The 12,414-nt window shown below is 41.7% G+C and overlaps 1 protein-coding gene across 17 annotated transcripts in view; it reads left to right on the forward strand.

The window, feature by feature from the left end:
- ppfia1 (PTPRF interacting protein alpha 1) overlaps positions 1-12,414 on the forward strand; it is a 67,586-nt gene that overhangs the window by 1,477 nt on the left and 53,695 nt on the right. For all 17 annotated transcript variants that reach the window (XM_041979551.1, XM_041979573.1, XM_041979536.1 and 14 more), the window contains exon 2: positions 1,137-1,406. In XM_041979551.1, the coding sequence (XP_041835485.1) occupies positions 1,137-1,406 (270 nt within the window). The remainder of the gene's footprint in view (positions 1-1,136; positions 1,407-12,414) is intronic.

A 12,414-nucleotide genomic window follows, 5' to 3' on the forward strand; every position in this document is an offset into this window, starting at 1 on the left:
TCATTGATGCTTAACGACCCTCCCCCTCATTGCTGATCCTGAGTGGCTTGACCTCAATATGAAGCCTTGCTTTAGTATTTTGTTCCTGGTAAATTAGGTTAAGTTTGACTCATTCCACCAGAAATGGTGTTTTATCACTGAAAACATTCTGTTAATTGAGAATGACAGGTTGAGTTTTCTCTGGGTAATTAGTATGTAACAAGCATGGTCCGGCTCTTGAACACAGCCCTTTGCTGTGGAGTTTTAGGGCACTGAACCGAACACAGTGCTTTCTTAAAGGAAATGGCTTCTGGCACCTCAGGCTTTGCAAAGAATGTTTTGAAGGGATAGCTCTGCCTGCCACAGAGTTCTTACTCCACTTGTTCCAGTTAGTAAGTTGTTCTGTGTTGGCATGTTAAATCCAGCTCACATGATTCTTGGCTTTTTGTCTGGCAGTCTGTCTACAGGAGGTAAGCCCCTTGGTTTTGAGGGTGGCTCTAGTTTCTCAGACTTTCTTAACTGCAGTAATGTGCAGCATCTTATTGAACGCTAGACATCACTGCTTTCTGATTGAAGACTGTTTTTCTGTAGGCTAACCTATTTACTTTTAGCTTTTGGTCCCAGAAGTAGTTAACCATTTGTAACAATCAGTAAATGGACTATTACACTTTATTTTCCCTCCTGCTTAATCAATAAGCAGCTCAGTTTTGGTCAATTTTGTGGCGTCATCAAGTACACTAATTAAATCACCCCAGAGCAGCACGTTTCAACTTGCTCAGTCTTATCTCAAACCTGTAAAGATACGGATTGTGTTCGAACATGAGCAAAACTGAGAATTGTTTGTGTTTATTCATGTTTTATTTTTCGCCGCTTATTGCTAACCTGTTGTGTATTTATATGTTTTTTGAGTTGGGGATGGCAAATAAATGTGCTTCCAAAAATAAAAAAAATGTCATGAAATTTAAACATAAATAAAACTAAGATTTGAACTGTTTAAATGAGAGAGAAAACAATTTAATTTTTATTGAAATCTATTTTCTTAAAAGTAATTTATCGCAGTTCAACACGTAACTGACAGATCTTCATCTTCTCCTCATCACCTGCTTCTTTCTGCTTTTCATGAACTCCTGCCCCGTTCCTGGCCATTGTGGTGGCAGATGATGTGCGAGGTGATGCCCACCATCAGCGAGGCCGAAGGGCCCGGTGGGGGAGGTGGCAGCGGCCGTCGAGGCTCTGGTTCTCCACTGCAGTCGGACTCCGAGGGTCACTTTGAGTCGTTGATGGTTTCCATGCTGGAGGAGAGGGATCGGCTTCTGGAGACTCTGAGAGAGACTCAGGAGAATCTGGGCCTGACTCAGAGCAAACTGCATGAAGTGAGCCATGAAAGGGACTCACTGCAGAGGCAACTGAACACCGCTTTACCACAGGTGAGTCAGAGGGGGAAAGAGATTTAGCATCACCTGGGAGCATCAGCATATTATGACTCTTGTCATTTGAAATTTATTTGACCCTCTTTGGTCATTAGAGGACAAAAAAGTCCTCTCCTATAAACTGCTATAAAATATTACACATTAATATATTTTGTCTAGGGCTGTCAAGTGATTCCAATTTTTAATCAGATTAATCACAACTTAAAAATTAAATAATTGTGATTAATCATTTGTGAAATATGCCCATTTTTATTATATTGTATCAACAGAAAGATGAAGCTCACTAAGGCTCACTAATAAAATAAAATAGCTGTACACTCAGACTATATACAATATGGATTGCAGTATGGGTACAATGCACAGATGATGATTCCTGTCACACATGGAGGAGTTATTGTACGGGGTCAAGGCCTTAAAAACTATATCTAATTTGTGCCAATCTTTCCCTGGTCAGTGCCCCTGCCCACCCCCCATCAAAGCTTTTCTAGACTCGCCCCTGGATAGCTGAATATGAGTCCTTTCTACCACGTGACTGTGTTAGAGAGCTCCCCTGTCACCACCGTGCCACGCTGTGCAGACGAAGATGACCAGAACAGTGACGTTTGTTTTAAAATGTGGGATGAGTGTGGATGTTGAACCTTCTCACCAGAAAAAGTGTGTGTGTTAAAACATACTCATTCCCAATGGGTGTGACGCTCTCAAATCCATCCATAGAGCCAGCCAGCTGATCTTGTTCCATCTTGCCCTTAGACACCTCCACGTCTCGCCGTCATAAATGACAGATGCTGCGCGTGTGTCAAACGCATTTACATAAATTAGTTACCGCCGTTAATGCGTTATTTTTGACAGCTTTAATTTGTTCTACTTTTTTCAACTTCAGTCAAAGCTACAAAAATATACAATTATTCAATTTATTTGAACCTTTTAAATGCCAATTGCACATTTTATGAAAAGGTTATTTTCTGTATAGTTGATTTTAAGTGACTGGGGTTTTATTTTGGTGCATTTTTACTTTTTTTTCCATCGGTGTCAGATTTATAATTTACTTTATTCTTTCTGGTTGTTTGAGGACAAAAAGTCCTCTCCTAAAAGCTGCAAAATGACCTGAAAGGACAACAAAGTACAAGGGTTAAACATGCATGTTAGCACTGGGGATAACTGCTAATTGAACTTTTTAATGCAGATTTTAATTAAAATTATTATCGATGTGGATGTGATCTGTTGCAGTCACCAGAGTCGATTAGGGCCACCTGTTTCCACCTGATGCTCTGCATTGCCTTCATGCAGCTTGATGCTTCATTATGCTGAATGTGTGGCTGGTATGTTTATGACAGAATCAGCCAGCACAGACTCGATGAGTCGGACGGGAAGTTGTTCGCAGGAACACCATTAAGAATCGGGTCATTATTCAGTTTAAAAACACTACATGTCTATTTCTAAGCATCCATCACATGTGATGGAAATAGAAAGTAACAGCTTCTATCCTGATAGCCTGGCAGATGTTCCACACCTGAGAGTCAAACCACGGGTTGGTAGGGTTTTTAGAACTGAACAGCTGAAGGATTTCCCTGTGCAAAGAGATGAGTGAATTTCTGGCCACGACATGTTATGAGCTACTTCTCTCCCTGGAGAAACGTTTCAATGAGCAGAGTTTATATCTTTGAGATCTTATGATTTAAAAAAGCATCCCAGTCTGTCAGATCGAACAAATTTCAGATTTTTACGTCTGACTTCTTGGAAAAGAAGAATGCTGCATCTACTCTTTGCCCTGACAAAAAGAGATAAAACTGAAAACAGATTTGGTTTCTTTCCCTCAGAATTGAGAAATAGTAGACTGAAGCAATATTGTTTTCTTCCATTTTCTTTTCAGCACTTTCTTTCACATACGTAACAAGCTTTTACAGTAATTAGTTTGTGCTAGCTGCAGTGTTACCTCCACCATTCACATGATAAAATATGGAGGAGATTGGTTACCTGCCCTTGTCCATCTGTGTGTAGGCCTTTGTTGTATTAATGACTCATGTTTTTACTCTCTAGGGTTTTATATCATAACGAAGGATTCAGGTTTCCACCTCTTTAATTATGCATAAGAAACCAGAAGTCTGGTTGTCTGTTAGACATTGTTGTTCTTGTTTGTTTTAATGTGCATCCAGTATCAATACAAGTATTTGTCCAGATAAGGGAGGGAAGAGGCTGGGTTGCAGGCTGAGCGTTCACAGCTCGGAGTATAACAGGTTACAGTGCAGAGTTGTGCCGCTGCATTTAGAAACAGATCACATTTTGTTTTCAGTCATAGGATCCCAAACATTTCTGAAAAATTCCCACCACCATCAATAAACCTAAAGTCTGATTCAGACGTACTTTGTCAAGAAGAGTAAAATTTTTTAAAGATGAGCGTGTAATGTAGAAGTTGTCATCATTCACAAACCAGTTCATTTGTGTTTGGAGGATTTGTGGCAGCTGGCTCATCAACCTCGCCATCAAACTTCTACATCTAATCTGTCACAGCACCAAAAACAGAACAGCAAAGATGTTTGTTGCTTCCCAGTCAGACTTCAGAATCTGCTGAACCTTGGAAAGATTTCTGTGACCTTTAGACAATGAATCGAGGATTTATTCAGGCTAAAAAGCTAAAGATATTAAGGCTGTAATCCTGTCGACATAGGGCCATCTCACAATCATCTGCATGTGTAGGTTTTCCCAGACTCGTCTTTATAGCGTTGCTTTTAGGCACAGGGGAATAAAATGTAGATATTTTTAGAAATATTGAGCACTAGCATAGTTGAAATGTTATTAATTACAAGTACATTTTTTACCTTTTCATGCAGCGTATGCATGATAAACCAAGTTTACAATCATCTAACTGCTGATCAGTAAACAGAAATCACCTCATTCCGCCTTCGTTCTTATGATAGTTGACTTTTTTTTGTTTTGGTGGTTTGGTCTAAACCAAACAAATCTACACGGTGTCTGGGTATGTGCATGCTGCTGCTGCTGCTTATGCTGGTGGAATGCTGTCAGTCTACATATCATATCAGGCCTTCTGAGATGTGTATCTGGAAATCCAGATGTTAATAAAGTAGAGGCATGTGGCGTGTTATATTCTGTTCATACACGCAGGAGTCTCCTATTTTTGGTGTGGATTTATTGTAAAATTCTATTCAAAATCTTTCTTTACAAGAATAATTCTTGCATCAGTTTGTTTCGGTTAAGCCTGGTCAGCAAACTCGTAACACCCACTAACATCTGGCTTGTTTTGGCATTCAGTTCGAAACCAAATGACTTTGCAGACTTTTATACAGCAGCATTAACACTTTAAACGTATTTAATGAGCTTGTTTCAGTCGGTAAATCTGTGTTTGAAAACCTGTTTGACTGTGTTTTTGGTTTAAAAGCAGAATTAAAATGTGATGAAAGACTGGAGGTGAAAGGTACGACACGGTCCCTCGGCTTGGAATTAAGGCTCACGGTTGCAGCTCTGTGGTGACACATTCGTCTCAGCACTTTGTCCACTGGGAAAGTGTTTTTAGAAATGCTGTAAGTTGTAAGCATCTTTTATGTCATACTTTCTCTGACATGACAAGTTGCCACAACGTCTCTTATGAGCCTAATCTGGGAAATGTTAATCTGCACCTGCAGTATTCATTTTAATGACTAGAAATGTTACAGTACCTGACTTCTCACTGAACTTTTGCCAGAGTAATTCATTAATTCATCGTTCTGTGCAAGTGTGACACATTTGGCTTGTTCTTTAATGTGCTTTATAAATGTTCTTTGCCTGAACTGTAGAAAAGTCCATAATTAGGGCTTGATAGGCTCACTGAAGTTGATGCAGTTATTTTCCTGTTTCTGGTGTAGCTTCAGGGGAGCTTGTAATTATATCTATCTGGATATTGGGAGTTTTTGCTGTTCCTGCTTCTCATGTATTTAAGTGCATTTATACAGTGGTGGGGAAAGTTTTCAAACTCTGAATTCATTGAATATTATAACTTAAAAGAGTCATTACTTTGTAGAATCAGAATCGCCTTTATTATCATTGTAGAGCAGCTGCAAGTTAAAACAGTGCCTTTTAAAATATTTACAAGTATTAAATACATTTATTCATGTTTGTGGTTTTGCAATAACAAGCATCAGACTTGAGAGCTAGGAGCCGCTGCACCTGTGCGGGCCGCCATCTTAACTAATGTAAAGTCATTTTAAAGTTTGGGATCCCAAAGTTTACACTAAAATGAATCATTGTTAATCATAGCTGCATACTTAGTTTTACTGTTTGGACCAGCTGGTAAGGAAAAGGGACAAAAACCTCACAACGTTCAACTAGTTCTCTAGTTCCACGTCTGAGGAACATGAGCAACATTAAGGGCCCATTCACATCGCCGCTGTTTGATCCGCTGGAACAAACCCTGGTCCGCCTCCACTGATGGTCTCTCCTGCTGCTTGCACTGTGAAAACTTAATTATAGGTCTGTCATTCGAAATATTTAATATTGATTTATCGCATGAGCATCTGGAGTTAATTCGCAATTAATTACATATTAATCACAGATTTTTATAAAATCAGCTGCTCAAAGGTTGCTGCTTGTAGAATTATCAGGATGTCTCTGCAGGAAGCTCCATCACAGTCTGTCTTTAGAGGAGGAGGAGGACTCTGGATCAGCTGGGTGCTCCCAGCAGGTGGTATTTGAGACGTGAGGCACTACGGTGGTAACTCAGTTCACATAGACAGTAGATAAAAAACAACCTTAGTCTTGTCTAGAAAACCATCTTTCAGAACTTTAAAGCTAAACTGTCCGTGTAAAAGACCCATTCTGTGTCCGTTTCTGCATCAATTCCTGAAACTACACAGATGGTGGGTGCATTAATCGTGCATATAAAAAAATGTTAAAAGAAAATTGCGTTAACATGTCATTTACGCGTTAACAGCCCTACTTCCTTAGGTTGAAACACCAAGGTAAAAACCGAAACCAGACTTCATTAACTCGGTGTTGCTCCATTGTTTACTTGTGGTGAACGAGCCATTTTCAGTCCTGGCCAATCAATGAGCTGGATTTTCTTCTTCCTTCTGCTTTTTTTTGTCTTCTTGGTCAGTGGTCTTATTAGGGGATATTGCCACAAGTGGGCAGTTGTTGTAACTGCGTGATGTCTGGACAGTTTTGTCTGCTTTAGTAAAATGCAGTGAGAAACCAAACCAAATGAAGGTGGAAAATTTCTGCATTCCCCGCCCAGTCTAACAAAGTCCCTCAGACCATCCGGGATCCAGGTGTTAATGCTTAGTTAAGTTCTTCAAGAAGCTGGCCCACGCAGACTCTTACTGACTGATTACGACTGACTTCATCACATTTGTTAGCTTGTATTTGTTGTAAATTTAACTTGTAACAACGGTCTTTCTGCACTGAGGTTCCAGGCCGACTTCACACCAGCAGCATGATCTGTGTGTTGTGTGTGCAGAATATTATGATTTCATTTGGCTCCCATGTTAGAGCATCCACACGATTCATGACAGTTCTCAGCAGTGACTTTCCTCGGCACTGCAGTGTGTCATGGAAGAAGTAAATACACAACTAAGATGTTTGTTGATCATCCTACTGACCTCTTATAAACTGCAGTACACTGCAGCTTCCTGGAGTTTCAGTGTGTATACTATATTTCAGACATTAACGCAACTTGATGCATGATGATGATGATGACTCAGTTTCTTACCATTTTTTCAGCTGCATGTAACTGATGGGCGGTTTTCATGTGTTTTCTGTCTCATCCAGCATAGATCACACAAACCTGTATACATGGCCATTATGAAAGACATTCCTGTGTAGAAAAATGTGTGCAGGTTGTAGCTGTACTGCAGCAGTGCTGCAACAGAAGGGCCCCCAAAGCAAAGCGCACGTGATGCTGCTGGTGTTGGTTCTTGCAAAGTTGCAAGCAAATCGTTCAGTATAAAAAGAATTCAGGATGTGCATCTTCTTCCTGTTCTTCCTCAGAACTTCTGCATGCTGTTTTTTAGTCAGTTGTCCAGCATATCTGATGGATCTTCATGCCTAATGTGTGTAAAATAAATGATTTCTTTATCTTAAGTTGTTGACCACTGGATGTAACAAATGATTCTTACTTGCAAAGTTTTTCTACATTTACAGTAACAATCACAAAGGAGAAGCTGTAGTTTGACCATAAATGAAAGGGAGGTATGATGGAAACAAAAACAAACAAAAAAAGAGAAACTTTGGATGGGAATTGTGTAGAAGCATGGACAGGTCTGCTTTTATTTATTTATTACTGTTATCTATAGGGTGTGGATAAGGTTGACATGTGTAAGTGATCAGATTACATGAGGCTCATAGGTTGAAGTTAATGGAAGGGAGTGCACATCCAAAAGGGCTCCAGTATTACCTCACGTCATGTCAGTTACCCCAGAGATGCTGGTTTAGACTTGGTCCTGTGAAAAAGGTATAATCATCGAAGCTGTGAGTGAAAATGTGGTTTTATGTTGGTCCGCTGCTGTCTGCAAACTTTGTTCGTTATTTTCATTAATAATGGGAAAATGATTTTATCATACTTCCACATATTACACTGTTTGTTTGGTTAGATTAAACCTATTTATTTTAGTGTTTTTCATTTGAGAGTTGAAGTTGAGCAAAAAAAAATCTTCTTGTTAAGGGTCCTTCTGTCTGAAATGACATAAGATCTTAGATAAATACTTAAGATAAAGGAAGTACTTCACAACTTCAAGGCCTGTATGTATGATCTTGGTCTCTGCAGAAAGCTGAGACATATGCGACAAGTACAGAATTATCAGAATTAAGATGTGTTACTGTGTCAGACAAACGTCTGGAACACAGTAGGTAGGAGATGTAAGTGGTTATCTCCTCCTAAAGAAAACCACATCATTTTCAGTAAAAACCAGAGAATAGCAGCTCCGTTCATCTAGGAATGAGTAAAGTAATGTCTGATGAGGAACTGTGCTACAGTAGAAGGTTAACAGTGAACCTGAGCAGGTTTCCAGGTGTTTAATAGAGGTGTCACGCAGGTAAATATCTCAGGAAGCCATTGGCCGATGATGATGATGATGATGATGATGGATGCCTCTGTCAATGATCAGAGTCAGGAGGATCCGGGGATAACCCCCACATTCACCTTAGAAACTAGGATTCATAGATCATTAGGATCTAGAAAGAAGTGAAGCCCAACATAGTCTATGATAGGAAGAGTGAATCCTTCACTATAAACCTCCATGGAAACCAGCAGGACCTTCACGGTTCATTTCAAGCAAAAGCAGAGTCATAGAAGAACACAAACCAGCAAAAGTAAGACCTGATTTCTGGTTCTGGCTGCTGGCTCCAGAGTTTCTGTCCCACAGTGATGAGAGAGACGTCGCTGGAAACGGCAGAGTCTCTGTTTTCATAAAGGCAAAGGCAAATTTATTTGTATAGCACACTTCATGTACAAGACAATTCAAAGTGCTTTACATAAAACATTACAGCAGGGTGCAGAAAGCAATACAAATGCATTAAAAAATATCACTCCTGGTTTGTGTGGTTTGCTTGAAGTGGAGAAATTAGCAGAAGCTCTCAAGTGAACAGAGCTGTTCTCATGGTTTTCTTACATTCCCATAGAACTGCTGTATAACTGTGTTTGGTTTGGATGCCGATGCTTGGTAGAGTCTTTTAGCTGAGTTTCTCCCCGTCGTGTTGCTATGCTACATGTTAGCATTGCTGCTTCCTGGTGTCTGCAGACATCGTTTGTACTGCATTGTCTCATGCTGCCCCCTGTACTGGGGAATCTCATTAACAAACCACAAACTACAGAAAATTCCACCTGCTTTCAGACACACTCCTTTTAACTTTAAAAGTAGTTGGAGCCGTCTATGTCTGAGCTCAGAGGGGTAGGTAAAGGGGAGGTGCAGTTTTCCCTCTGGATCCCTCCCTCCTGGTGAGTACCCTTTGATTGGAATGCACAAACATTCCAGGCCGGCTTGCTCACACGTCAGCAGCTCTTTCCAGCTCCAGCGGTGCTCTATTGGACGGTGCATTGTTAGTCTTCTTTTTAAGTTGTGGTTTCTGCTTTTCTGGGAGAATGAGTGTAAGATAAAGTGGTCGAAAGCTCCCACGGTCAGCTGTCATTTTAAGGCTAGCTTGTTTCCACCACTGCTCTAATGTGTGAATGCCTTTTATAATCGGAGGTGGAAATGACACTTTTTTTAAAGCGTCTGTGTTGTAATAGTTCTGTTTTAAGTTGAAATCTGTGCTCATGCTTTTACAGTGAATACCATCTCCTGTGAAAAGAGGGGAAAAGTGGCTTTAACTATTTAGATGCTTATTGTTTCTGTATTGGAAACCTGCAGCAATCAACCACACTGTTGCCGTCCTCCCCTTATCCATTGCTTTGTTGATAGAGTATCAAGACAAAACTTTGACAACATAACTTAATTTCTGGGTTCAGATGTCATCATCAGACACTCCATTTTTTCCTTTTTTGTTTCTCCAGAAGTGAGATTCAGTGGAAAAAGCCTGTTTTCTGTTCTGCATTTGGCCTGAAACTGTGGTGCAGGACAAGAAACTTTTAAACCCAGTAAGAAGAAGTAAAAAAAAAGAAAAAAAAGAAGTGAAAGTGGAAAAAAAGCCTCCGTTTTTGGTCTGGGTTGGCACTGTGTATGTTAAAAGAACTATAGTTTTGAAGTTTCACTTTAAAAATCAAGATCATATTAGTCTGTTTTCAGTGAGGCGTATATTTTTCTTCCTATAAAGAAGGGTCGTTGGACTGCAATGACCGGATTCTGTATTCTGGTCAGTGGTGCAGGGGCATGAATTGAGACTGCACAGTGGTAACACAGGGACAAAGACGGACTTGTTCTGCACAGTGACATGAAAGTGACAGAGTACAAGTGTTTCCTTTTGCCAAATGTGAGCTGAATTAGAAGATTGAAAGGAAACAGACAGGACAAGGAGACAAGACCACGCCTCCTTGTTTAGTTTGTTCCAAAGGTCAACCGCTGTGCAGCATCATAGTCTGAATTTTACCAAGCAGCCTGTTCTGGTTCTTTTTATCCATCCGCCCATCCATCCATCCATCCGCCCATCCATCCATCCATCCACCCATCCACCCACCCATCCATCCACCCATCCACCCGCCCATCCATCCACCCACCCATCCATCCATCCATCCATCCATCCATCCACCCATCCACCCGCCCATCCACCCACCCATCCATCCACCCATCCACCCACCCACCCACCATCCACCCATCCATCCACCCATCCACCCACCCACCCACCATCCACCCATCCATCCACCCATCCACCCACCATCCATCCACCCATCCACCCGCCCATCCACCCACCCATCCACCCACCCATCCATCCACCCATCCACCCGCCCATCCACCCATCCATCCATCCATCCATCCATCCACCCACCATCCACCCATCCACCCACCCATCCATCCACCCATCCATCCATCCATCCACCCGCCCATCCACCCACCCATCCATCCATCCATCCACACATCCACCCACCCATCCATCCATCCATCCATCCATCCATCCACCCGCCCACCCACCTGCCCATCCATCCACCCACCCACCATCCACCCATCCATCCATCCATCCATCCATCCATCCATCCATCCATCCATCCATCCACCCACCCATCCGTCCGCCTGACCGCCCGTCCCACCCATCCACCCACCCGTCGATCCATCCAACCCGCCCACCCACCCATCCATCCATCCATCCATCCATCCATCCATCCACCCACCCATCCGTCCGCCTGACCGCCCGCCCACCCATCCACCCACCCGTCCGTCCATTCACCCACCCATCCATCCACCCATTCATCCACCCACCCATCCGTCCGTCCCTCCGCCCGCCCGCCTGCCCACCCACCCGTCCGTCCATCCATCCATCGAAATAAACAAGTAGAACCTAAAATTGAATACAGCTCCAGCCCATCTGCAGTGGATATATTCTACACCAGGCCGGCGTTGGATAATCCACCTAAGCTGGATTGTCTCTCCTGGGCTCAAATTAAATGCTCCATTGTACTAATGATGTGGTCACAATTTCACAATTTAGAGTCAGGGTGGACTGGACTCTGGAGAAAAACTGGAGTTTTAAATCTCAGTTTTAGCATCTAGACTTTCTAGATTCAAAACGGCCAAATCTTTGGGCTCTTAAGTCTTTAGCTGCTTCCTCTTGGGCATCTCCACGTAGCTGAAGAAATACATTTAGGAAGTCTTTGTTCCTTATAGAAGATTATTGGAGGCGCTAGTCGGCTGCTTTAGAGAAGTGAAGTGGTTGAGATTGAGTGCAACAACGACAGTTTCATGATGTGACTGCAGGGGAAGTCACAGTTCCAGATGTTCTTGGTACAATTATTATCAGAGTAATGATCACATGACAATTATTATGCAACAATTTCCCAACACTGTGTGTGTAAAATCCCATGAACATTGTTCATGTTCATCACTATTGATCTACAGAGGGGTAGTGCACCCAAAAATGTGTTTTGTGAGCTGTAAACAACACAGAATTACTTAATTGTGGTGAAAACCACCTATACTGTTGATTAAAATTAGATTTTTTTTTATTTCTTAAAAAAATCGGGATTTTGTGAGTAAAAATGGCTCACAGCAGCACTTCCTGCAGCTGCCACAACCTGCCGTGAGTCTCCACAGCTTTCCACAGCTTTCTGGAGCTGCTGACAGGTAGCTAACGGCTCAGACTGATACGCTTCAGGACCACCTTGAGCCTGATCACCCCACACCTCCCACCCCAACCCTTGCAATTTCAGCCATTATTCAAATTTTGGCAGTGGGTGGAGTTATTCAGAAAGTAGGGGGTGTAGTTACACTTTAAATTATTTCTATAGTTTGATGCCAAAGTAACAAAATAATAGAACAACAAACATCTGCCTGGACTTAAAAGGCTTCTTTCTGGAAACTACATTATAAGAAAATCTTTAGAATATTTCTTTTTAACCTAAGTAGAGAAACAACATCTTGCTGGGTTTGACTTC

Source organism: Melanotaenia boesemani, chromosome 1 (genome assembly GCF_017639745.1).
Source record: "Melanotaenia boesemani isolate fMelBoe1 chromosome 1, fMelBoe1.pri, whole genome shotgun sequence".
Lineage (NCBI taxonomy): Eukaryota > Metazoa > Chordata > Actinopteri > Atheriniformes > Melanotaeniidae > Melanotaenia > Melanotaenia boesemani.